Source organism: Hemitrygon akajei, chromosome 17 (genome assembly GCF_048418815.1).
Source record: "Hemitrygon akajei chromosome 17, sHemAka1.3, whole genome shotgun sequence".
Classification (NCBI taxonomy): Eukaryota; Metazoa; Chordata; class Chondrichthyes; order Myliobatiformes; family Dasyatidae; genus Hemitrygon; species Hemitrygon akajei.
In genome coordinates this window covers 29,948,965-29,973,484 of record NC_133140.1, presented here as the reverse complement: position 1 = coordinate 29,973,484, position 24,520 = coordinate 29,948,965, and the positions used below count along the sequence as shown (strand labels likewise).

At 41.7% G+C, this 24,520-nt stretch overlaps 1 protein-coding gene across 4 annotated transcripts in view; it reads right to left on the bottom strand.

Moving 5' to 3' along the window:
- Window positions 1-24,520, bottom strand: part of fhod1 (formin homology 2 domain containing 1) — a 305,371-nt gene that overhangs the window by 114,114 nt on the left and 166,737 nt on the right. For all 4 annotated transcript variants that reach the window (XM_073069862.1, XM_073069863.1, XM_073069864.1 and 1 more), the window contains exons 7-8: window positions 23,039-23,150; window positions 16,120-16,214 (exon numbers count right to left, since the gene is read on the bottom strand). In XM_073069862.1, the coding sequence (XP_072925963.1) occupies window positions 16,120-16,214; window positions 23,039-23,150 (207 nt within the window). The remainder of the gene's footprint in view (window positions 1-16,119; window positions 16,215-23,038; window positions 23,151-24,520) is intronic.

Here is a 24,520-nt window from a genome sequence, read left to right as displayed (position 1 = left end):
TTACACCTGGTCTGATTTTAAAATACAGGACAGTCACTTTCACTGCACTTTTGGTCACTGGTCAGCAGTCCACATTTGTACCAAGGCAGTAATGAGGTCTAGTCCTCCTGGCTCAAGAATACAACTTCAGCACCACCTTCTCAAGGGCAATTTGAGGTAGGCCAAAAAGTCTAACTTAACCAGCAACGTCCAGATCTTAAGAGATCAAATATTACTGAGAAGGCAACCAGAGAAAGTGCCACATGAAAGCACTTTTGTTGATGTATTCATTTAGTTAATGATTGACAGTAGACTAACCAGTAAGATTGGACTGGTACCCGATTTTTTTCATTAGAATTGATCTTGAAATATTCTTCATTGGCAAGTAGATGTTACTGTGGTAACTATACTAAATTATAGCTGGTTCTAGAGTACAACTTATTAGAACTACATTTGGCCGTTATCTGAACCTATTGCCTTTCCGATTTCAGTTCCTCAGCCCTTTCCTGATATCTTGTGAGGTGAATCAAATTGGTTAAATTTTGTTCTCTGTATCAGTGGGAATCTGAGGAAGAACCAGATATAGACTCCACGCCTATGAATGAATATGACTGTAAATGCTTCATCCATGACTTTGGCATGAACATGTTGAGTCTTTGTTGTTGTTGAGGATGGCACAGTTATCAGAATATCCTCCTTCCGTCAGCTGTTTGTTTACCACCATTCATATCTAGATGCATCCAGATAGTAGAGCTCTGACCTGGTCCATTGGATATTAGATCACAGCTCTCTCTTTCTTATGGTGCTCTCGCCATTGAGCACATGTGCATCCATATCTTACCAGGTCTGTGCATCTACTGTAGGTACACCCGGTGCTGCTCCTGGCAGTCCACGCTCAATCAAGATTGGTCATCTGGCTTGATAATAGTCAGTATCTCTGATGGTCTATCCTCAGCCCAACACATCAATGCTGCTACGTAGAAGGCATGACAGTGACTATACTTCATTAGGAATTCGCGATTTGGCACGTTACTTAAATCCTTCACGAATTTCTACAGATGGACCATGGCTGCACAACTCTCTGGTATGGAGGGGGGTGGCTACAGCACAGCTACAGCACAGGATTGAAATAAGCTGCATAGAGTTGTAAACTTAGTCAGCTCCAACATGGGCACCAGACTCCGTAGTATCCAGGACATCTTCAAGGAGTGATACCTCAGAAAGGAGGCATCCATCATTAAGGATCCCCTGTCACACAGGACATGCCCTCTTCTTATTGTTATCGTCAGGAAGGAGGACCAGGAGCCTGATGGCACACACTCAATGATTTAGGAACAGCTTCTTCCCCTCTGACAACTGATTTCTGAATGAACATTGAACCCATGAACACTACCTCGCTGCTTATTTTAAATTTTTATTTTTGCACTACTTGTTTGATTTAATACATATTTACTGTCACTCACGTTTTTTTTCTTCTATTATGTATTGCAGTGTACTGCTGCCACAAAGACAACAAATTTCATGAGATATGCTGGTGATATTCAACCTGTTTCTGATTCTCATTCTGAATGTATTAACACAAAATGTATTTTTAAAAATTACATGTAACAAATCTAATGCTAAGAATATAACCAGAAGCGTAGATAAGGGGCATGTCAGCAGTGGTAGTGCAAACTAGGGGCAGCACGCTGGCAGAGTGGTTAGCATAACGATATTATAGCACCAGCAAACCAAGTTCAATTCCACTGCAGTCTGTAAGGTGTTTGTGCATTCTCCCCATGACCAGTTGGGTTTCCTCTGGGTGCTCAGCTTTCCTCCCACATTCCAAAGACATATGGATTAGGGTTAGTAAATTGTGGGTGCTAGCAGCATGCTGACATTTGCAAGCTGCTCTCAGCTCATCCTCAGACTGTGTTGGTCGCTGACGCAAACAATGCATTTCGCTATGTTTTGATGTACAGTGTCTATAAAAAGTATTCACATCCCCTTGGAAGTTTTCATGATTTATTGTTTTACAATATTGAATCACAGTGGATTTAATTTGACATTGATCAACAGAAAAAGACTCTTTCGTGTCAAAGTTAAAACAGACCTCTACAAAGTGATGTAAATTAATCACAAATATAAAACACTAAATAATTGATTCATCTCCTTCAAATCAGTTTTTAGTAGATGCACCTTTGGCAGCAATTACAGCCTTGAGTCTGTGTGGATAGATTTCTATCAGCTTTGCACATCTGAACATTGTAATTTTTCCCCATACTTATTTACAAAACTGCTCAAACTCTGTCTCATTGCATGGGGATCGTAACTGAACAGCCCTTTTCAAGTCCAGCCACAAATCCTCAATTGGATTGAGGTTTGGACTCTGACTTGGCCACTCCAGGACGTTAGCTTTGTAGTTTTTAAGCCATTCCTGTGTAGCTTTGGCTTTATACTTGGGATCATTGTCTTGCTGGAAAACAAATCTTCTTCCACGTCACAGTTCTCTTGCAGACTGCATCAGGTTTTCCTCCAGGGTTTCCCTGTATTTTGCAGCATTCATTTTACCCCTTACCTTCACAAGCCTTCCAGGGTCTCCTGCAGTGAAGCATCCTCACAGCATGATGCAGCCACAACCCTGCTTCATGGTAGGGATGGTGTGTTTTTGACGATGTGTGGTGTTTGGCTTATGCCAAACATAGCGTTTAATCTGATGGCCAAAAAACTCAATTTTGGTTTCATCAGACCATAGAACCTCCTTCCCGCTGACTTCAGAGTCTCTCACATGCCTTCTGGCAAACTCTAGCCAAGATTTAAGGTGGGGGTTTTTTTCAAACAACAGCATTCTCTTTGCCACTCTCCCATAAAGCTGTGAATGGTGAGGCGCCCAAGCAACAGTTGTTGCACACACAGTCTCTCCCATCCCAGCTACTGAAGCTTGTAACTCCTCCAGAGTTCTCATATAGGTCTCTTGGTGGTCTCCCTCACTAGTCCCCTTCTTGTACAGTCACTCAGTTTTAGAGGACGGCCTGTCCTAGGCAGATTTACCATTTTCTTTCTATTTCTTGATGATTGACTTAACGGAACTCCAAGGGATATTCAGTGACTTGGAAATTTTCGTGTATCTATCTCCTAACTTGTACTTTTCAATAACCCTTTCACAGAGCTGCTTGGAGTGTTCTTTTGTCTTCATGGTGTAGTTTCTGCCAGGATACTGACTCACTAGCAAGTGGACCTTCCAGTTGTAGGTGTATTTTTATTACAATCAATTAAAACACCTTGACTGCACACAGGTCTCCAAACACAGATCTCCATTTAACTAATTATGTGACTTCTAAAACCACTTGGCTGCACCAGTTTTATATTTGTCATTAACTTAGATCACTTTGTAGAGATCTGTTTTCATTTTGACATGAAAGAGCCTTTGTTGCTCAGTGTCAAAAAAAGCCAAATTAAATCCACTGTGATTCAATGTTGTAAAACAATAAAACTTCTGGGGGGTGGAGAGGGGAGTGAATACTTTTTATAGACATGTGACATAAAAAGTTAAAGTCTGTCCCGAGCCTTATAGGCTTATCAGGCCACTGCTTGTACTAGTTTCCATGGCATGTACAAGACTCCCCCCCCCCCCCCTCCGGATAGGACGCCAGTCTATTGCAAGGTTAACCCCCAGCGTTTTGTCAGTAGCCGTTTTCAGCTGGGTGGACTGGAGCAGTGTGTGGTTAAGAACCTTGCTCAAGGACACACAACATGCTGCCTCAGCTGGGGCTCAAACTCATGACTTTCAGATCACTAGTCCAACACCTTAACCACTTGGCCACATGCCATGTGACAATCAAAACACATCTTTACATCTTTAAAACATAGATACAGGCAAAGAAATGGCAGATGAAGTTTATCCTAAACACATCTAAGGTGTTTCTAATTCGGTAGATCAAATGTAACGAAAAAGTACACAGTTAATGGCAAGACCTTTAACAGCGTTGTTGTGCAGAGAGATCTTGAGGTCCAAGTCTGTAGTTCTCTGCAAGTAGTTACATAAAGTTGACAGAGTGGTGAAAAGGCATATGGCATGCTCTGGCCTTTATTAGTAAAGGCATCAAGAGTCAGGAAGTTATATTGCAGCTTTATAGAATTATAAATTCTATTGTATTCATTTCTTGTTGCCTCATTATAGGAGGGATGTGGAGGCTGCCTGAATTAGGGGGGAGGTACAAAAAGGAGACTGGACATTGCTGAGGGGAAACCAGTTAGAAGTTTATAAAATTACGAGAGGCATAAAGTAAAGAACTGGTAACTTTTTCTCAGGATTGAAATGTCTAATACCGGAAGGCACTTATTTAATGTGACAGTGGGAAGTTGAAAGGAGATGTGCGAGGGCAAGTTCATATACTGAAGGTGTTCTGAATGCCTGGATTATGCTGCCAGGAGTGGAGAAGGAGGAAGATACAACTGGGGCTTTTAAGTGATTCTTTGATAGGTGCAGAGATATGCAGAGAATGGAGGAATACGGACTATATGCAGGCAGATGCAGTTAGTTTAATTAGATGTCATTGATTTAGTTTGTCACGGACTGAAGGGCCTATTCTTATGCTGTACTGTTCGATGTTCCGTAAGATATCACTCAGGCGGCTGCTACATAAATAAAGGGCCAAGGGTTTGGCAGTAACATACAGGCATTGATAGAGATTTGGCTAAAGAGAGAAAAAAAAATAAACCAGAGCTGTTACTAATGAAGTCCCACAAGAACCGGCAAATGGGCTTTTGCTGTTTACAGTGGACTTAGGGACATGCGGATTTCATGCTGAAATCCAATAGCAAAGCTTGAACCCACAACCTCATGACTCAGAAGCTGCCAAAGTGATTGAAGCAGACACTGACTGAGCCAATGCCAAGAGTAAAGTAACTTCTACTCACTAGCAAATTAAGCTTTATGTAACAATGAAACATAAAGGACAGTTTGTATGCTGTACAATAATATCACAATATATGATAAAACATCATAAAAGAACAATTTGCAACAGCTTCTGTGATTTAAAAGAAACACTACATAAATGTATTTGTGAATAAATGAATTTCATTTAGTCTTATGTTGTCTTGATGGTGCATTTTATTTTATATTGTGCCAAATAGTATGCACACCCTCCAACATTCTCCATGGATGTAATAGTTTAGTCTCCAATTGAAAAGTCAGCAGGATTTATGTGGAGAGTCAAAGTGTTTAATTTACACTTCACAGCAGACTGGTGAAAGTCTCTTACTGTAGCTCAGTTTAAATATTTATAGAATAGTTGAAGTTATACACTGTTAACAATAATCTCTTGCTTAACAAAATGATTTGTTAAATTATAGCATGTCATGTTTCTGAGAAAATCCTGATTAAGTATTGTCCACCTTTGGGCACCTATGACATCCAGTTACCTGTACACTACTTAGCCCTAACTACATAGGGAACATCACTGACAAATCTCATAGACGACATTGATAGAGATTGATACAAGAACCAGCAATAAATATTTTACAGATCTTAAAGGAGAGGCAGCCACAGACAAGCTCTCTTCATATTAAAAACATCCTCAAGGATTACTCTTAAAAGTTTGGATGTCTTCAGCACTACCTTGGAATAAATGAATAAGAGACCAACTTCTGAGGATGCAGACTTCAAATGAGAAATTACAAAGCTAGAAATGATTATTCCAGTTTTTTAAAAAAAACAGTGCATTATAAAGAGAATGTATAATATGAAATTTCATATGGGTAAACTAAAGTAAACCAGTCAGCTTGAATTATTTTTGAGTTTTATTCAAACATTTTAAAATCCAGCTAACTCTGTTTAAACGTGATCACAGACACTATGCAGATCTCAACAAGAGTAAAAACAGAAGAAGTTAAGTGGGTTGGAATACTTCAACAAAGTGTCAGCTTAGCTCCTCCTGGTCAACTCAAAAGTTTGGCCACCCACTTCTGGCACATTCATAATCTCCTACAGCACCTCTCTTTGAAATTTCAGTGCTGATTACCAAAACATGACATTAATTCAATACTCAAAAAGGTATCGCACAACTCTACTCAACCCACAAGGTTCATGGCTTTTATTGTTGTTTTAAGGGCATTGTACTGCTCTGCTCAACCTACAAGGTGCATAGCTTTTATTTTTGGTTTTGTTGATCAAGCCCAGGCACTTTGCAAGTAACTTTCAATAAAATCCCCAATATCACTGTGAATTTGTAGTTAGCAATGTTTCATTCATCACCTCCAGGGAACTGCCACTTGCTCCACAAAATTGTAAAAAGCAAAAAAAATTAAAGAAATACCTTTCTGTGTCCAGACCTGTATTTGCTGAACTGACAGAGGATGCTGTATATAAAACTGACAAAAATGCAAAGAACCTGCTAGACCATGTCATCAACCCCAGACTACTGATGGCTGGAACGTCAATGACTCAGTGCTTCCTCCTATCCTTTGCTCACTACCACACTAGAACAAACTTTGAAAAGCTGTATCTTTGTAATTGTCAAAATTTGGGGGTGGAAAAATTTGCACAGCTAATGCATAAACCATGTTTGCTCACAAAGATACTGAATACAGCAGACGTCAGCTGATGAGATCTCTTTTTCTGTTAGTAGTGATAACGACTTTTGGTTTTGAGGAGATCCTACAGTGACTATATAAATGCTTATGTGTGGAGGTGACCAATCTATGCAGTAGACATTAATTCAAATTGGGAATAAAGATGGGCTGAACCAATAAGTTGATGGAGACAAGGGTCTATGAGCAACAGTTGTTGAGATCAGAGGTCTAAGGGAAGAACAGGATGGGAACAGGCTGAACAGGGTATACAGGGGGAAAAGGAAAAACTGAACAGAGAATGGGAATTACAGAACAAAGTAACTATGTTACTTGACGCATGAATTCCACACAAAGACTGCAAACTTATGCCAAGGTGTGTTTTAAATCAAACAGAATCAGGGCATTTTCAGGCACAGCAAAAGTGGACAGAAGCAGTTTTCCACAGCAGTCTGAGAGCAAGGCATTTCAGTGACCAAGCATCACCTATAACCCAGTACCAATGCAGTGTACTTTCTTTAGGCTAAAGAGAATATTGCACTGGAAACTACAAGGTCTAAGTCAACAGGACCCCACACACTTACATCACTCCCTTCAACTCCCAAGTGGAATTGTGAGTACAGGGTCACTGAGTTTTCAACGCCTGGGACAGATTGCATGAATGAGTAGGAAAGTGGTGTTAAGTCCAAGATAAATCAACGGGAAGAAATTTAATAGAAAATTTATGGATATAAAATAGAGTAATTGGACCACGTCGATTCTGATATATAAGCTACACATATATGAAGTTTCAAATGTGGATGACAAGTAATTAATACTGATTTTGCTCTCTGGTGTTTATAAAGAAATACCATCTGCCAAAAGAGACCTGCAGATAATGGGAATGAAACCACATTGTAAATAAGTTTATAACAGTGGACAATTAAAAACATGAATTTAGTTGCCAAAATAAATGGTTCAGCAATACAAAGTCTCTGTATAAAAACGCAGAAAATAAGTGAAATGTTTAAAATACTCCATCTATAGCCAATGCCATTGTAGCTCTGCATTAACTTATTCATGTACTAGTTTTTTTTAATGAATATATTGATAGTAATTGTTGGTTGGACAAAAGGAGTAACTAATGAAGGAGATTTCAAGCTGGCAGAAGAAAAGACAGAGTAACAAAGTTGACAAGGATGAGGAAAATGAAATAATTGTAGAAAGTGATCGTATATGAAAAGCGCAAAGGAGATGCGACAAAACAAACCAGACTAACATAAGCAGCTGATACAGTCTGTATAGTGCATACAGGTAAGCCTTGAGGAAGAAAGAGGCCTGCTTAACACTGTTACCTTTATGTATTCCCATTTGTTTCCCAGCTTTACAAGGATCCAGGGCTGGTTGAATTCCTTCCACCACGGTAGCATAGCTATTACAACTTGGGGTGTTGGAGTTTGGAGTTCAATTCTGGCGCAGTCTATAAAGAGTTTGTAGTTCTCTCTGTGACTGCATGGGTTTCCTCCCACATTCCAAAGATGAACCAATTGGAAGGTTAATTACCCTGCGATTAGGCTAGAGTTAAATAGGTGGGTGTTGGGCGGCATGGCTCGCTGAGCTGGAAGGGCCTGTTTTGTGCTGTATTTCTAAATAAATAATACCAAACTGGTCCATTGGCTCCTGAGGTCCTCCACCAGTTCAGACGGGTCTATCAGACCTGACAAAATGCTCATTCAGCCTCAGATGAAGCAGAAAGTTGGAGAAATCAAATATGGAGCAGTTTAATTTGACTGCTGCATGTGATGATTTTCTTGTTGAACTTCCACTTTACCACAAACCTTATAGCGTCATAATCTATCACATTAACAGACTATGGACATTTTGCATTTCACAGTATTTTGTCCAGGGTGAAGGATTATGATTTAAGGTCAACTAGTCAGGCTCCTGAAATTGGGTAGGTTGATTCCACTACAGTATAACAGCCAAACATTTGCATCCATGTTCACTATTTCAAAAAATTAAAATGGTGCATTCGTACAATACCAATTTATTTTTAAATATGTAGCAAGAATATACCTGTAGAATTAATACAGAATTAGGCCATTTGGCCCATCAAGTCTGCGCAGCCATTCAATCAAGGCTGATCCTTCTGTTTTCTCTTCCTCAACCCCAGTCACCAGCCTTCTCCCCATAACCTTTGATGCCATGCCCGACCAAGAACCTATTAATCTCTGCCTTAAATACGCCCAAAGTCAAGGCCTCATGTAATTAACATGGACTAACTGACACTGAAATACAATTGCACACAGGGGCACTCTTAAAATAAGGTTTAAACTATTTACTTCAAAAAAAATAGTGCAGCAATCAAGAATGACCACTTTACCTGATAGGAAAGCTAGATTAAAAAGAAATCCAAGGAATGTCAGGAAGTAACGACTCAAAAATCTAAGCTAATTTAATCTGACAATTAAATTATGAACTGGAGTCACATACTGGACAATCATTGTCATAAGACAAACAGTTTAATATGACTTGCATTCTTGTAATGGACTGGGAATAAGTGACCTAAATTTAAGAAGAGCTGCAGTGTGTTTGTTGGGGGCGGGGGGGGGGGTGGCAAACATCAGGTATAAGCTGCATAAAACACTTTGCAGGGGTTTGAAAGAAAAAACAAAATGGACTTTCCAGGGTCCCAGTCTGGGATGCTTCCTGCTTATAAATGAAGACAAGTGTTTCGATTCTGAGGTATATCTACGTCTTCTGGGAAAGATGTACAAGGAGAGGAAGAAGCAATTAGTTTCATAAACAGTGTAAAGACTCATAGAAAGAAACAGCGGACAGAGAAAAACGGTGGATGAAATCAATGTGGCTAAGGCCACACTACAGCACAGATGATAGAAAAATGACCACAGGTATTCTATGAATGCTTTAATGGGAATAAATATGATATACCACAACATAGAAAAGAGCAGTGGGAGGCTATTTAACCTTCAAGCAAATTCTGGTTTAAACAGAATATGGTTGATTTAACAAGTGGGTTCAATTCTATCTTCCTACCAGATCTGCAGAACCTTGGCTTCATCTGCCATCCAAAACCCTAACTCAGCCCTGGATGTAGTTTTACAATTCCAAAGATTCACAATCTTCTTAAAGAACACATTCCTTCTCAACTTAGACTGAAGTGGCTAACCTCTTATCCCATGTTATGGCTCTGATTTCCAGACTAACCATCAAGGGAAACATCTTCGTAACATCTGTCCTGTCAATTCCTACTCAAAATCTTAAATTTAAGTTAATTTATAAAGGCTCCACATTCAATCTATCCAGATATAATGGAGAAACAAGCCAAAAAGGCATCGAGAATCACTTTGCTAACTTAACAGAGTACATCTGGCACTCAGATCAGAGCTGGTTATTACACTGAGGCTTTGACAAAGAAATATTGCACAAGGCACAGTAGATAAGCAGAGACTGGTCTCCATTAAAACAGAAATGAATGTCAAGCACAGATGACAAAACTTTAAAAGGTGAGCAAAAAAGGACTTAATAAATACATATAAGATAATGAATGAGGTAAAAAGTGCAGAGAATTTGAGACTGATAATGTGATTTGTGGCCTCCGTAGTACAAGAAATTGGAGAACCAATAAACTTGATAACGTGCAGGCTTTATTTTGGGAGAATGAGTAGTTCTGGTAATACATTGGTTCTTTATTCTCTTATTTATCACGAAAAACAATATTAAACCTTGAAGACAAATACTGGCTCCAACAGTTGAATGAGATTTGCATTGAGTCAGGGCAAATACACTTTATTAGTTACCTCTTGTAGTTAATAAAGTGGCCACTGAGTCTGTGTGTGTGGTCTTCTACTGCTGTAGCTCACTCACTTCAAGGTCTGACTTGTGTGTTCAGAGATGCTCTTCTGTACTGCGCTATTGTAACATGTGGTTATTTGAGTTACTGTCGCCTTCCTGTCAGCTTAAACCAGTCTGGCCATTCTCTTCTGACTTCTCCCATGAACAAGGCATTTTTCACTCTCAGAGCTGTTGTTCACTGGATGTTTTTGTTCCTCACATCATCTTTGTAAATTCCAGAGACTGCTGTGCATAAAAATCCCAGGAGATCAACAGCTGCTGAGATACTCAAACCACCCCATCTGGCACCAACAATCACTGAATGGTCAAAGACACTTAAATCACATTTCTTCCCCAAACTGATGTTTGCTCTGAACAAGAACTGAACCTCTTGACCATTTCTGCATAGTTTTATGCATTGAGTTGTTGCCACATGATTGGCTGATTAGTTGTTTGCATTAACAAGGTGTACAGGTGTATCTAATACTATAGTTTAAAAAGTGATCAAAAAATGGACTTAATAAATACATACAAGATAATGAATGAGGTAAAAAGTGCAGAGAGTTTGAGATTGATCATGTGATTTGTGGCCTCCATAGTACAAGGAATTGGAAAATCAATACACTGGATAATGTGCAGGCTTTATTTTGGGAGAATGAGGACACAAAAAAGCACCTCATCTCCACACTGACCAGGGAGACTGACTGTACAAACTAGAGATAGCTAAGGCCTACATGGGGTGGGGTAAAGATTTTTTCATATGAGATTTGGATGTAATGAGATATACTGGAAGAGGTTTTTCAAAATGAACGTTCTACAGCATTAACATAATGATGGAATTCTGGAAAAAAAATTGATCAAATATCTTTTATTGTCTCCAAGGGAAAAAAGCATGACAAATTGAGAAAAACGGTACCCAACACTGCGCGTTTGAGGTGCTATTTTGTGTAACTGTCTCCCTGGTCAGTGTGGGTATGAAGTGTTGTTTGTGTACCTGTCTCCCTGGTCAGTAGGAATGAGGTGTTGTGTGTGTACCTGTCTCCCTGGTCAGTGGGGATGAGGTGTTGTGTGTGTACCTGTCTCCCTGGTCAGTGGGGATGGGGTGCTGTTTGAGTCCCTGTCTCCCTGGTCGGTGGGGATGAGGTGCTGTTTGAGTCCCTGTCTCCCTGGTCAGTGTGTGGCTGAGGTGTTGTGTGTGTACCTGTCTCCCTGGTCAGTGGGGATGAGGTGTTGTGTGTGTACCTGTCTCCTTGGTCAGTGGGGATGAGGTGTTGTGTGTGTACCTGTCTCCCTGGTCAGTGGGGATGGGGTGCTGTTTGAGTCCCTGTCTCCCTGGTCAGTGGGGATGAGGTGCTGTTTGAGTCCCTGTCTCCCTGGTCAGTGTGTGGCTGAGGTGTTGTGTGTGTACCTGTCTCCCTGGTCAGTGGGGATGAGGTGTTGTGTGTGTACCTGTCTCCCTGGTCAGTGGGGATGAGGTGTTGTGTGTGTACCTGTCTCCTTGGTCAGTGGGGATGAGGAGCTGTGTGTGTACCTGTCTCCCTGGTCAGTGTGGGTATGAAGTGTTGTTTGTGTACCTGTCTCCCTGGTCAGTGGGGATGAGGTGTTGTGTGTGTACCTGTCTCCCTGGTCAGTGGGGATGAGGTGCTGTTTGAGTCCCTGTCTCCCTGGTCAGTGGGGATGAGGTGTTGTGTGTGTATCTGTCTCCCTGGTCAGTGGGGATGAGGTGCTGTTTGAGTCCCTGTCTCCCTGGTCAGTGGGGATGGGGTGTTGTTTGAGTCCCTGTCTCCCTGGTCAGTGGGGATGAGGAGCTGTGTGTGTACCTGTCTCCCTGGTCAGTGTGTGGCTGAGGTGTTGTGTGTGTACCTGTCTCCCTGGTCAGTGGGGATGAGGTGTTGTGTGTGTACCTGTCTCCCTGGTCAGTGGGGATGAGGTGCTGTTTGAGTCCCTGTCTCCCTGGTCAGTGGGGATGAGGTGTTGTGTGTGTACCTGTCTCCCTGGTCAGTGGGGATGAGGTGCTGTGTGTGTACCTGTCTCCCTGGTCAGTGCGTGGCTGAGGTGTAGAAGGATTTGCTTCAGTGCTGTATCATTCCATGACTCAATGTTAAATATTGCTGATTGCTCAAATTGGGATCATTTCCAAATTTTAACAAAAGAATGAAAGATTGCAAGGTGAATGAGGTAGAAAAATATTTTACTGTAGAAAAATACAGAATCTGGAAACAAATTAATGAAACTAAGTGTATTTTTAGTCAAAAGATTTTGGATAGATTACAGAGAACATGATGTACCAGATAGTTAAATTATTGAACAAGCATCACAAGTAGACAGGGCCATAAATGAATAATCTATTTTGCATCTTAAGGCAGAGAATACAAGAGCAGGCTAATAATGACATTAGAAAACACTTAACTGGAAACCAGAGTCATGCCTAGAGCTTTGTATAATGTTATGCTATCCATTATTGGAAAACTCAAAAGCAAAAGATGAGGTGCAGTACAGATGAACAAGAAGAGGGACTTAAGGCATTGAAGAAAATTTCACTGGACCCCAGAAGCTACGAAGATCGTAGAAACTAATTATGGAAATGTGTAAAATATATCATTATTGCACCTGGTTAGACCGCACTCCTGCGTTAAACAGCACAGTGCCCTTCTGTTAAAAGGTATTTGAAAAGCCACTTAAGAGAAATATAAAAGAATGAAGCAATCTAGTTGGAGAGTAGCTTTAGATCAAATGGGTCATGTTGAGAAAATTACGAACACAGACACGATGGAAGAAATGACCATGCACTGTATTGTAAAGCTCTTTGAAGTGGCTTAGTGGAGTGAATGCTGGAATCTAGCATGAAGTCTTGGAATCAGCCATTTGACAAGCATAGACTGTTCCAAGCCCATCAGTCTCTTCAAACTTGTATATTTTGAATACTTTCAAGGATGTAATCATCTTTCTCTGTTCGTGACAAAAAAAATTATCTAGCTTTTGACTGAAAATACACTAAGTTTGTGTTCTTAAATTACGTGCTGTTTATACCAAAAACAAAGTGTAAATAATTTTCTGGCCAGTAACATTCAGACTTGCACTGCAGCCAATTATGAGTCATATTTCCTACATGAATATTTTGTGCCCAGTTCTACTCAATATTAAAAATTCTAGAAAAACTGCAGTACAAAATTATTAGAGAACCTGAGCCTTTTCAATCATTAATTCATGAACTGGGTCTCAATTATGGAGTTTATTGTGTAATAAATGAGAAGACTATCATCTTACACATTTGGTGCTTCTCAGGGAGTGGAAAATATTTTAGTTCCGTGTCAAATTGTAATGCTGTTTAAAAAGTAATTTGTTTTGCCAGTCATCCTGAAAGACTGGGCAATGATTATTTGATTATTTCAGCAACATAAGACTTGGAAAAGCTGCAATTCATCTTTCATCCATACTGAGTCAGACAAACTCAGCCAGGGTGCTTCCAGTGCTTACTATTAGTCCCCAGTTCGGATGGGGTGGTGGTGGGGGGAGGGAAGGAATCTTTACTGGACACGTACATGTGAATTGATAAGGTTGAAGCTTTATAAGGCATTGGTCAGTCTGCACTTAGAGCAGTTTTGGGCCCCTTATCTGAGAGAGGATTTGTTTGCATTGGAGAGGATCCAGCAGAGATTCAGGAGAATGATCCCAGGAATGAAGAGGTTAATATATGAGGAGTGTTTGGCAGCTCTGTGCCTGTACTTGCTGGAGTTTAAAGGAATGAGGTGGAATCTCACTGAATCCTATTGAAAGGCCTAAGTGAGTGGACATGGAGAGGATGTTTCCTATAGTTGGGGGAGTCTTGGACCAGACGGCACAGCCTCTGACTAGAAGGACCTCCTTTAGGAACACAGATAAGGAGGAATTTTTAGCCCAAGGGTTCCCAACCAGGGGTCCATGGACCTCTCGGTTAACGGTAAGGTTCCATGGCATTAAAAAGGTTGTCCAGAGGTTGGTGAATCTCTGGAATTCATTGTCACAGACAGCTGTGAAGGCCAAGTCACTGCATATATTTATAGCAGAGTTTTATATGTTCTTACAACAACACACACAAAATGCTGGTGGAACACAGCAGGCCAGGCAGCATCTATAGGGAGAAACGCTGTCGATGTTTCGGGCCGAGACCCTTCGTCAGGACTAACTGAAAGGAAAGATAGTAAGGGATTTGAAAGTAGTGGGGAGAGGGGGAAATGCGAAATGATAGGAGAAGACCGGAGGAGGTGGGATGAAGCTAAGAGCTGGAAAGGTGATTGGCGAAAGTGATACCGAGCTGGAGAAGGGAAAGGATCATGGAACAGGAGGCCTCAGGAGAAAGAAAGGAGTGGGGGGAGCACCAGAGGGAGATGGAGAACAGGCAAACAACTAAATATGTCAGGGATGGGGTAAGAAAGGGAGGAGGGGCATTAACCGAAGTTAGAGAAGTCAATGTTCATGCCATCAGGTTGGAGGCTACCCAGCCAGTATATAAGGTGTTGTTCCTCCAACCTGAGTTTGGATTCATTTTGACAATAGAGGAGGCCATGGATAGACATATCAGAATGGGAATGGGACGTGGAATTAAAATGTGTGGCCACTGGGAGATCCTGCTTTCTCTGGTGGACCAGGTGTTCAGTGAAACGGTCTCCCAGTCTGCGTCGGGTCTCGCCAATATATAAAAGGCCACACCAGGAGCACCGGACGCAGTATACCACACCAGCCGACTCACAGGTGAAGTGTCACCTCACCTGGAAGGACTGTCTGGGGCCCTGAATGGTGGTGAGGGAGGAAGTGTAAGGGCAGGTGTAGCACTTGTTCCGGGGGGGGGGGGGGGCGAGTGGACAAGGGAGTCGCATAGGGAGTGATCCCTGCGAAAAGCAGAAAGGGGGGGGAGGGAAAAATGTGTTTGGTAGTGGGATCTCGTTGGAGGTGGCAGAAGTTACGGAGAATTATACATTTATATTATAGAATTATACGTTTGATATGTTCTTGATTAGCAAAAGCATCAAAATTTATGGGGGGGGGGGAAGACAGGAGAAGGTCGTTGAGAGGGATAATAAACTGGCCAAGATGGAATGGCAGAGCAGGCTGGATGGGCCAAATGGCCTAAATCTGTTCCTATGTCTTACATGAAAAGCTGGCAGAAATCTGACTGTGCGTTATGCTTCCTGCAGTTGAAAAGCTTCCCAACATGCAGAAAGTCTTTTACTTAAATAAAAGCTGACTCTGGCACAGTAGGAAGGCTTTGCTGGCATTTGCAAAAAAAAAATCCATACCCCCAATAACAAGTCACTTCCCTCAGGGAAAGGAATAAAATTGCCAGGAAATGAAGTAATTTTGTTACTATTAGGTCTATCAGGCACTCACTTCCAATTATATCATTCCACCAAAGAGTTTTCCAAAATATTTCACACTTTTTAATTGTAGTGTTACAAGCATGGCTACCCTCCAAAATGAGTAACACTGGCATTTTAGAACGTCTTGCGCTTGTGAAAGCCATTACATAAATCCAACCTTGTTCTCTCACTGAACATCAAATTGCCTCAGCTGTAAATAACCACATGTATTCAATTGTTATGATTTCTCTGCAAAAGCACCCTAATTAACTTGTAAAGAATAAGTAGTGCCTCAGAGAATCTGTTCACTTGGGACTCGTAATGAAGATGGTTGGAGCAATCCAGGGTTGGAGGAGAGTGAAGGTTGGATGCAGGCCATAGATGCCCACAGGGTTAAGTGCAGAAGAAACACAGTTTTTACCTTGTTAATAAGTGTCATAGTGAAAACAAGCAGCTCAGAATCAGCCCCATTCTTCTCCTCCAGAATTTCAACTAAGCTCGTCCATTTCTTGGTGCCTGAAGAATGAATTTTAAACACTTAAATGTCGGAATAAAACGTAATTTAGCTTAAAGCATTATTTAATCACATTATTGTAAATTGTAACTGCAAAATTAGGAAAAATTATATTTAATCAGAATAATAATTTCAGACAGGCAGATTAATGCAGAATGACCCAGATTTACACAGTATGGTAAATGCTTTTCAGCGTATCATGTCCTTCCAAACCGGTACTAGTCCACTACTCTTTCTGCAGGTAATTACAAACATCTCTTTATCATGTAAATTCTCTCTCCCATTTTCAAAGTTAACACTTAAGTTATATCCACCTTCTTTTAAGGTAGTCCATACTACAACCTGCAGTCCCAAGCAAAAGTCTTGGGCACAAATAGGGTGACTAAGACTTCGGCACAGTATTGTATTGTCAATGTGAAGCAGAGAGTGAGTTTGTAAACCTGGAGGGAGCAAACGATGTTGGGAATGGCGAGGGTGGAGCGTCGCACAAGGGGTGATGGGCAGATGGTAGAGAAATAGTGCCAGGGGCGGGGGCGGAGGAAACACCGGTGCAGACACACCCCTGAGACACCAGGCAAGGTCATTTGATTCCAAACAACTGGTTTGTTGGTCATTACAGAATGTCTGTCTAGTGCTTCTCACTCCCTCGCCTCTGCCCAAAGATGACTCCCTTCTCCCTGCCCCCTTCCCACTCTCAGACCACAATAGAGACACATAGCAGAATCAGGTTTATCATCACTCACACGTTATGAAATTTGCTTTTTTTTTGCAGCAGTATGATACAATACATTATATATATATATATATATATATATCTCTCTAAGATTTTTGCACAGTACTCTAATATACCAATGCACAGGACAAATTCCCATCTGTTCCCATCTCGCCTCATCATTTTCTCTGCTTCCACTCAGTGATTCAGTTGCTATCAATGTAAAGCACCTTTCATTGAATTATGAAGCACCTGTATAAATTTATTGTTTAGTTTAGAAATACAGCACTATAATGGGCTTCTCTGCTCCAACGAGTCCTCGCTGCCCAACTACACGCACATGATCAATTAGTCTACTAATGTGTACGTCTTCAGAATGTGGGAGGAAACCGGAGCGCGTGTAGGAAACCCTTATGGTCACGGGGGTACATATAAACTCCTTACAGATGTCAGCGGGAACTGAATCGGGTTCGCAGGCACTGTAATAGTGTTAGGCTAACAGCTACGCTGCCACGCTAGCCCCTTATAAAAGCACCTGCTTATCACACAGAGACATACTTACTGAATTATTCACCTTGGAGCCAGCGGCCCCTTCTCACAATCCAATTTTAGCCAGAATTTAATTACTTGTATTTATTTTGTATTATTTGGGATATATAACTCTCACAACATGGGGAAAGCTCACTCACCACATCGATTCTATGCCAGCTCTTAGAGCAATACCATCCCCCTCCTCTCACATACCCACTAACTCCACCCTGATTCATCTATCCCCCTACCCTGGGGGTCATTTGCAATCTATAATTAACCTCCATCTTTAGGATGTGGAAGAACCCAGACAACGTGTGTGCAGACAGCACTGGAAGTCAAACATCAAATCTGGCTCACTAGAGCTGTGAGACAGCTGTGCTAACCAAACGGACTGCAAAACATCATTAAAATACCCTGTTTTGTTCTGTTCCAGCAGGACTTGATAGACAGCAAGGAGGAATGAACCAACAGTAAACAGACCCCACTTTCCTGCCTTGCCAATGGTGCACTAACACTTGGAGAACCATTTCCACTTTTACTATTTTATACAGAGCACACACAAGCTCTTAAATTATATCTTCCGTTTTAGAACTGATTCCAAACTTGATTAGATGGTTCAGCGATCCTAAAGGGCTTTGGAGTCAAAGTAAATTAATTATCAAAGTGCACAGATGTCACCAAATACTACCTTGAATTTCATTTTTGCATTCTTGAAAGTGAGTATGTAGGTTGCGGAATCAGTTCAGAGTTACGGAGAATGAGTTATCCGTGCCAGTTAAGGGAGCCTGATGTTTGTACAGTAGTAACTGTTCCTGAACCTGGTGGTGTGAAGTCTGTGTGAAAGAATGGTCAGAGATAACATCAAGCCTTTATCCTGGGAAGAGGCGGAAATTGAGCAAAATAAACAGAAACCAACCCCAAAGAGGATAAGGCGGTCTGCTCTCTTGCCTTTCTATCAGAGTGTGTTGTGTCAGCCACCACAAGCTCTTTTATACTGCCCACAATGTTGTCCTTGGCCATGGTATGGACCAGGGGAAGAGAAGGCAAGAACAAACGTCAGCCCAGAAATTTCGCAAATACGTGAACACATCAGGATCACCTCCAACAGTACAAAAGGCTTCAGCATTGTGTCTGGTGAGATTTGGCGTGTTCATTAGTTTTCTCTCCCATCTGCCATGACTGACAGTAAAGAAAACCAACTCCAGGAGGAAAAGTGGGGTTGGCAATAACATCTTTCAGCTTGCCAGGAGTGCGTTCCTGAAACTCCCATTCGTTCACAGTGTGATTGGTTTACTATTGTCACTTGTACTGAGATACAGCGAAAATCTTGCCTTGCATGCAGATCTAATCATCACACAGAACATCGATGTAGAATTACAGAATAAAGTGTAAAAAAGAGCAGATTATTATTTAAATCGTAAAATAATTGCAGCATGCTGCTGTGCAGAGGGATTTGGGGGTGCTTGTGCATGAATCACAAAAGGTTGGTTTGCAGGTGCAGCCGGCTATCAAGGTGGCAAATGGAATGCTGGCCTTCATTGCTAGTGAGATTGAATTTAAGAGCAGGGAGGTTATACTGCAACTGTACAGGGTACTGGTGAGGACACACCTGGAGTACTGCGTGCAATTCTGGACTCCTTACTTGAGGGAGGATATACTGGCTTTGGAAGTGGTGCAGAGGAGGTTCACCAAATAACTTAGATACATCGGACAACAAAAGCTGACATTGAATTTCTTTTGGATTTTTCTTTTAAATATTCTTACTAGGAATAGACTTGTACCTGATATTCACCATTTCTGTGTGCACTTTCATGGCCCATTAACAATCAAGGACAGTTTTCATCACATTCGCAACATAGTGACTCAACACAGTTTAGTTCCCTAAGACCACAGCAACCACCATCACCCACCACAGCCGAGCACTCAATCCTTCCTATTATTTATCATCAGAACCCAATCCACTGCTCACACTACTGAACACGGTACTAAGAATGTACAGCCACTGTTCACATCCACTGCTGAGGTTCTTGTTTGCCATGGATGTGAGGAAATTGAGCAGAGTGGAGAGGTGCAGAATCAGCCATTATCTCTTAAAATGGCACAGCAGGTTCAAGAGACAGGAGAGTCTATTCCCAATTTCATTCTTTATTTACTGAAGCACTGCAAACAGATCGAACAATACTCTTTGCCTGCCTTAAGTTCATTATGTAACCTTCAACAGCTAACTGATAATAAATTCCACAATAACTGAGAGAGGATCTTGGAAAAAGTGGAATCAAACATGTTAGGAGCTAACAGCTGGATCAGTGGTTGCTTCTTTCATATTTCACATTCCCTTATGCATTTCAGCCCGCTGAGTTACTGCTAGCTGATGCTAAATTTCCTTGTAAGCTCTTCCGCACATGTTCACATTACCTCCTCTTAGACTCTACCATGCCTTCATACAACTTACATTGGCCAATTTATCTACCATCGTAAGCCCACAACTTTCTGTTGTACTTGTTCAACATGGATGATGGTTGCAGAACTTTGATGTTTGTCTGGCTTAAGCAAAAGGCGTCACATTTGTGAAGTTCCTACATTTGCAGATGGATTAGTAACCTGTCTCCACCACACTTAAGTCAGCTAAATACTGCTGTGGTGGACGCAGGCCATATTTTCGGATCTACTGCGGCCAAGAAGAGTTCATCACATGGAAGGTTGTGGATGTGTTAAATTGGTGGTGCAAGGCTGCCCAAAGGAGGATTTCATTGAGCATTTATTAATGATCAGGTCCCAAAGCATTGTGCTCACCAGACAAGCTCAGCAGAGTTGCACACTTTCACTGCTGGAGTGAATAACGAATGGAATTTTGGATATTACAGAATTGGGGATATGGGGATAATACAAGGACATGGCATTGAAGTAATCACCATTAAACCATAAGACATAGGAGCAGAATTAGGCCATTTGATCCATTGAGTCCACATCACCATTCCATCACGACTGATCTATTATCCCTCTCAAACCTCATTCTCCTGCTTTCTCCCCTTATGTCCTTCGATATCCGTACTAATGAAGAAACTATCAACGTCCACTTCAATATACCCACTGACTTGTCCTCCACAGCCGTCTAATGAAATAAATGCCACAGACTCACCACCCTCTGGCTAAAGAAATTCCTCCTCAACTTTGTTCTAAAGGGATGTCACTCTATTCTGAGGCAGCATCCTCAGGTCCTAGACTTCCCATGATAGGAAGTATCCTCTCCATGCCCACTCTTTTGAGGTCTTTTGATACCTGATAGATTTCAAAGAGATCCCTCCTTATTCTTCTAAAATCCAGTGAGAACAGGCCCTATCAAAAGCTCCTCATACAGGACCTTGCATATAGGCACATATGTTGTAGCTGGGGTGCCTAAGACTTTTGCACAATCTGTATTTGTCAGCATGGAACGGAGAGCGAGTTTGTAAAACTGGCAGGAGCAAAGGAAGTTGGGAATGGCGAGGGTGCAGTGCTGCATGTGGGGTGTGGGACGGGTGACAGACAGAGAAGGATTGCCAAGGGTGGGGAGTGGCACGGATGCAGGCACACCCAGTCCCGAGACACCAGACAAAGTCATTTGATTCCAAAAATTGGTTTACTAATCATTACTGAATGTCTCTCCCTTCCTCTTTTCCCAACAATGATTCCTCTCTCCCTGCCCCCTTCCTACTCCCAGTCCTAAATAGAGACCCTCATCAGAATCAGGTTTACCATCACTCACAGGTATGATGAAATTTGTGGGGTTTTTTTGCAGCAGTGCAGTGCAATACATAAAATTACTACAGTACCGTACAAAAGTCTTAGGCTCCCTAGCTGTATAGATGTACCCAAGACATTTGCACAATACTGTACATTAACCCTTTCATTCCCGGGATCATTCTCCTGAACCTCCTCTGGACACTCTCCAATGCACAATGCACTCTTCTTACACAAGGGCCCAAAACTACTCACAATACTCTGTGTAGTCCGACCAATGCCTTATAAAGCATTGGTGCTTTTATATACTAGTCCTCTCGATCAGCCTTGACTGTGGAAAGGCACAAGAGGTGAAATGACCTTTTATTTCTCTTTTGTAGTTCTGCTGAATGAGAGATAAAATGTAGGTCATAGATCCTGGCCAGGGGGCTCCAGGGAAAAGGATACTGGAAACCATTGAGCCACTAGTTTGTTAAGGGTGAGTGTTGGGGCAGCTGCCATGTGAGAACATTTTTACAATAAGCCAGCCCTATGCCTTTTTTTCCTAATACAACCTGGAGAACTCTCTCATGTTCTTTCTCATATCAAACAAGTTATTGGCATGGATCCATATTTTATGGAACACCAATTGTGAACGTTTATTTCTTAAACTTCTGGTAACCACTCTCCTCTGATCATCCCCTCCCCTTTGTCTTCCTAATCCCATGGGCCCCAGCACCCCTACTTCTTCCCCTCCTCTACCCTCTGTATCAGCCCATCACACACACACACGTTCCTCCCTCTGATTCCACTCTCTACCTGATGCTTCACTGCTCTCTCCTATCAGATTCCATTTTTCTCAGCCCTTTGACACTTCAGCCTAGCCAGCTTCTTACATTATCCCCTCTCTCCTTCTCCCTCACCGGCCTAGCATTCCTCTCACACCAGGAGCCACCTATCACCCACCAGCTCTTGCTCCACCCCTTCCCTCCACTGGTTACCTCCTCACTTTCTTTCCTAGTCCTGATGAAGGGTCTCATCCCAAAACATCCTCTGTCCATTTCCCTCCAAGGAGGTTCGTGACCCACTGAGTGCCTTCAACATTTTGTGCGCTGCACAATAATTTTTATCTCATTACCTCAAACCTCAATCCAATTGTCCCAAACCTCTAATCCCAATAAGTGTCTTAATATTCTTGTTCTCTTCACAAGTTCAAGATTTCAGTCATACAGAAGCTCAGTCTTATTGTTCAACATCCCCACCACCAAGTCAGTAATACTGACCTTTCCTCTGAATAATCCAAGGGGTTGACAACAACTCCAGGTGAGTTTCAAATGCAACCCCTTGCTCTTTTCCTCTCATCTAGTTCGTAGTCACAACCCACAATCCAGCTGCCTATCAGGTGTGCATGAAATGACTTCATTCTGTGTTTCATCTGCTGTCACCAATGTTATGATTCTTGTGACCCCCTTCCACATTATTCATCAGGTTAAAAGCTGTAAACTCAAAAGGCAGTAAATTCTTCTCAGTTTTGTTCTGAAGGGGCTCAGCAGGGTGGAATGCCCAGCTGTCAGTCACAGAACACCGGCACAGAAAGAGAGAAGCACAGCCTGCTATCTCAATTAAGCAGCACACTTAAAAGATACACAAGTTTACTTCACATGCACTGTATTAATTCTGAACTTCAAAATAAGTATACTCAACAGCAGAGAAAAGGTCACAACCACTGTAATATTTAAGTACATTAGCACCTTCGGGACTTTATTTACTCTGAAGTCGACGTTAAACTTGGGTTTTGATACTCTGCTTGCTTTTCATGTTGTGTTTGGAACATCAGCACCGTCCGACTGCAATTCTCCTGATACCCAGTAAAATAGTACTTACATCTTTTATCATCCACAATGTTGACAGCTTGGATCAGAAGAACCGCGTTGCTCTCTGTATATTCCACAAAAACCAACAGGAGTTTCAGAGCAGTCTTCACCACCAAGCGGTGCTGGAATTGAGAAACACAAGAGCAATCTGAGCGAATGCCAGACTTTCCAGCTTAACAGTAGAGGGAGGGAGGGAATCGTTTTAGCCTGAAAACACTAGCCTATCCAGGAGGTGGCAGTGTAGAACAGTGTGATAAACTGCAGAGTCTCATTTTCTTTCATGTAATGTGCCTGTTTTTAATTAATTGCCATCCTTTCATGCCTGAAGTTCACACTCATTTACCAAATGTTTCTAACTCTGCAATGAGAAGTGGTTTATACAGTCAAAATGCAGTTACAGGCCCTTCAGTCCACATCTGCACTAACCATCAAGCAAACGCTTAGACAAATCTCATTTCTCCTCTCGCATCTGCATTAACACGAATCCACCCATCATTCTCCTGCCACCACCTCCACTAGCAGCTAATTGCCAGCCATCACATCTTTGAGATGCAAGTGGAAACCAGAGCACCAGGGGAAACCTACACCTTACAGTGGGAGCATGCAAACTCCACACTGTCAGCACCAGAGATCAGTATCAAGCACAGGTCTCTGAACTGTGAAGCACCATGGCTAAACCCTTCAGGACCTTAAAGAATGTATTGGTATTTTCTGTTGTCTTTATGAAAAAGAAAATTTTATTAACCTGTTGTACCTTGCATAAACAGACACAATCCACCTTCCAAATTAAGGAAATCATCAACTTCAAAAATTTCATACTGTGGCTCTTCTCTTAGCGATCTGGTATTCAGGGATCCTTTTGGAAAGAGTGATCACAGAATGACTGAGTTTCTCATACAAACAGAGGATGCAATAGTTCGATTTAAAACCAGTGCATTATGCCTAAACAATGGAGACTTCAATGGGAGGAGGGAGGATTTGGCCAGTGTAGACGGGAACACAGGCTATATGGTGGGACGGCTGAGAAAGAGTGCAAGACATTCAAAGAGGTTTTTCACGGTGCTCAACAAAAGTATATTCCAGTTAAAAGCAAGGAGAGTAAGGGTGGGGAGAGCCAGCCTTGGAAAACTAAGGGAATAAAAGAAGGCATCAAACTAAAAGCTTGTGCATACAAAGTCGCCAAGAGCAGAGGGACTCTTGTAACAAAGTAACAAAGAACCACTCAGTGAGCAATAAAGAAAGGGAAGCTCGATGATGAAAATAAACTAGCACAAAATATAAAAACAGATATTAAAAGTTTCTATAATTATATAAAGCGGAAAAGGGTGGCTAAAGTTAATCTAGGTCCCTTGGAACACAAGAAGGGGGAATTGATATTGGGTAATGAGGAAATGGCCAAGGCATTGAATGACTATTTTGCATTGGTCTTCATGGTGGACGACACGTTTAACATGCCAAAGAGAGATGTTATGGATGTGATGGGAGGTAAGGA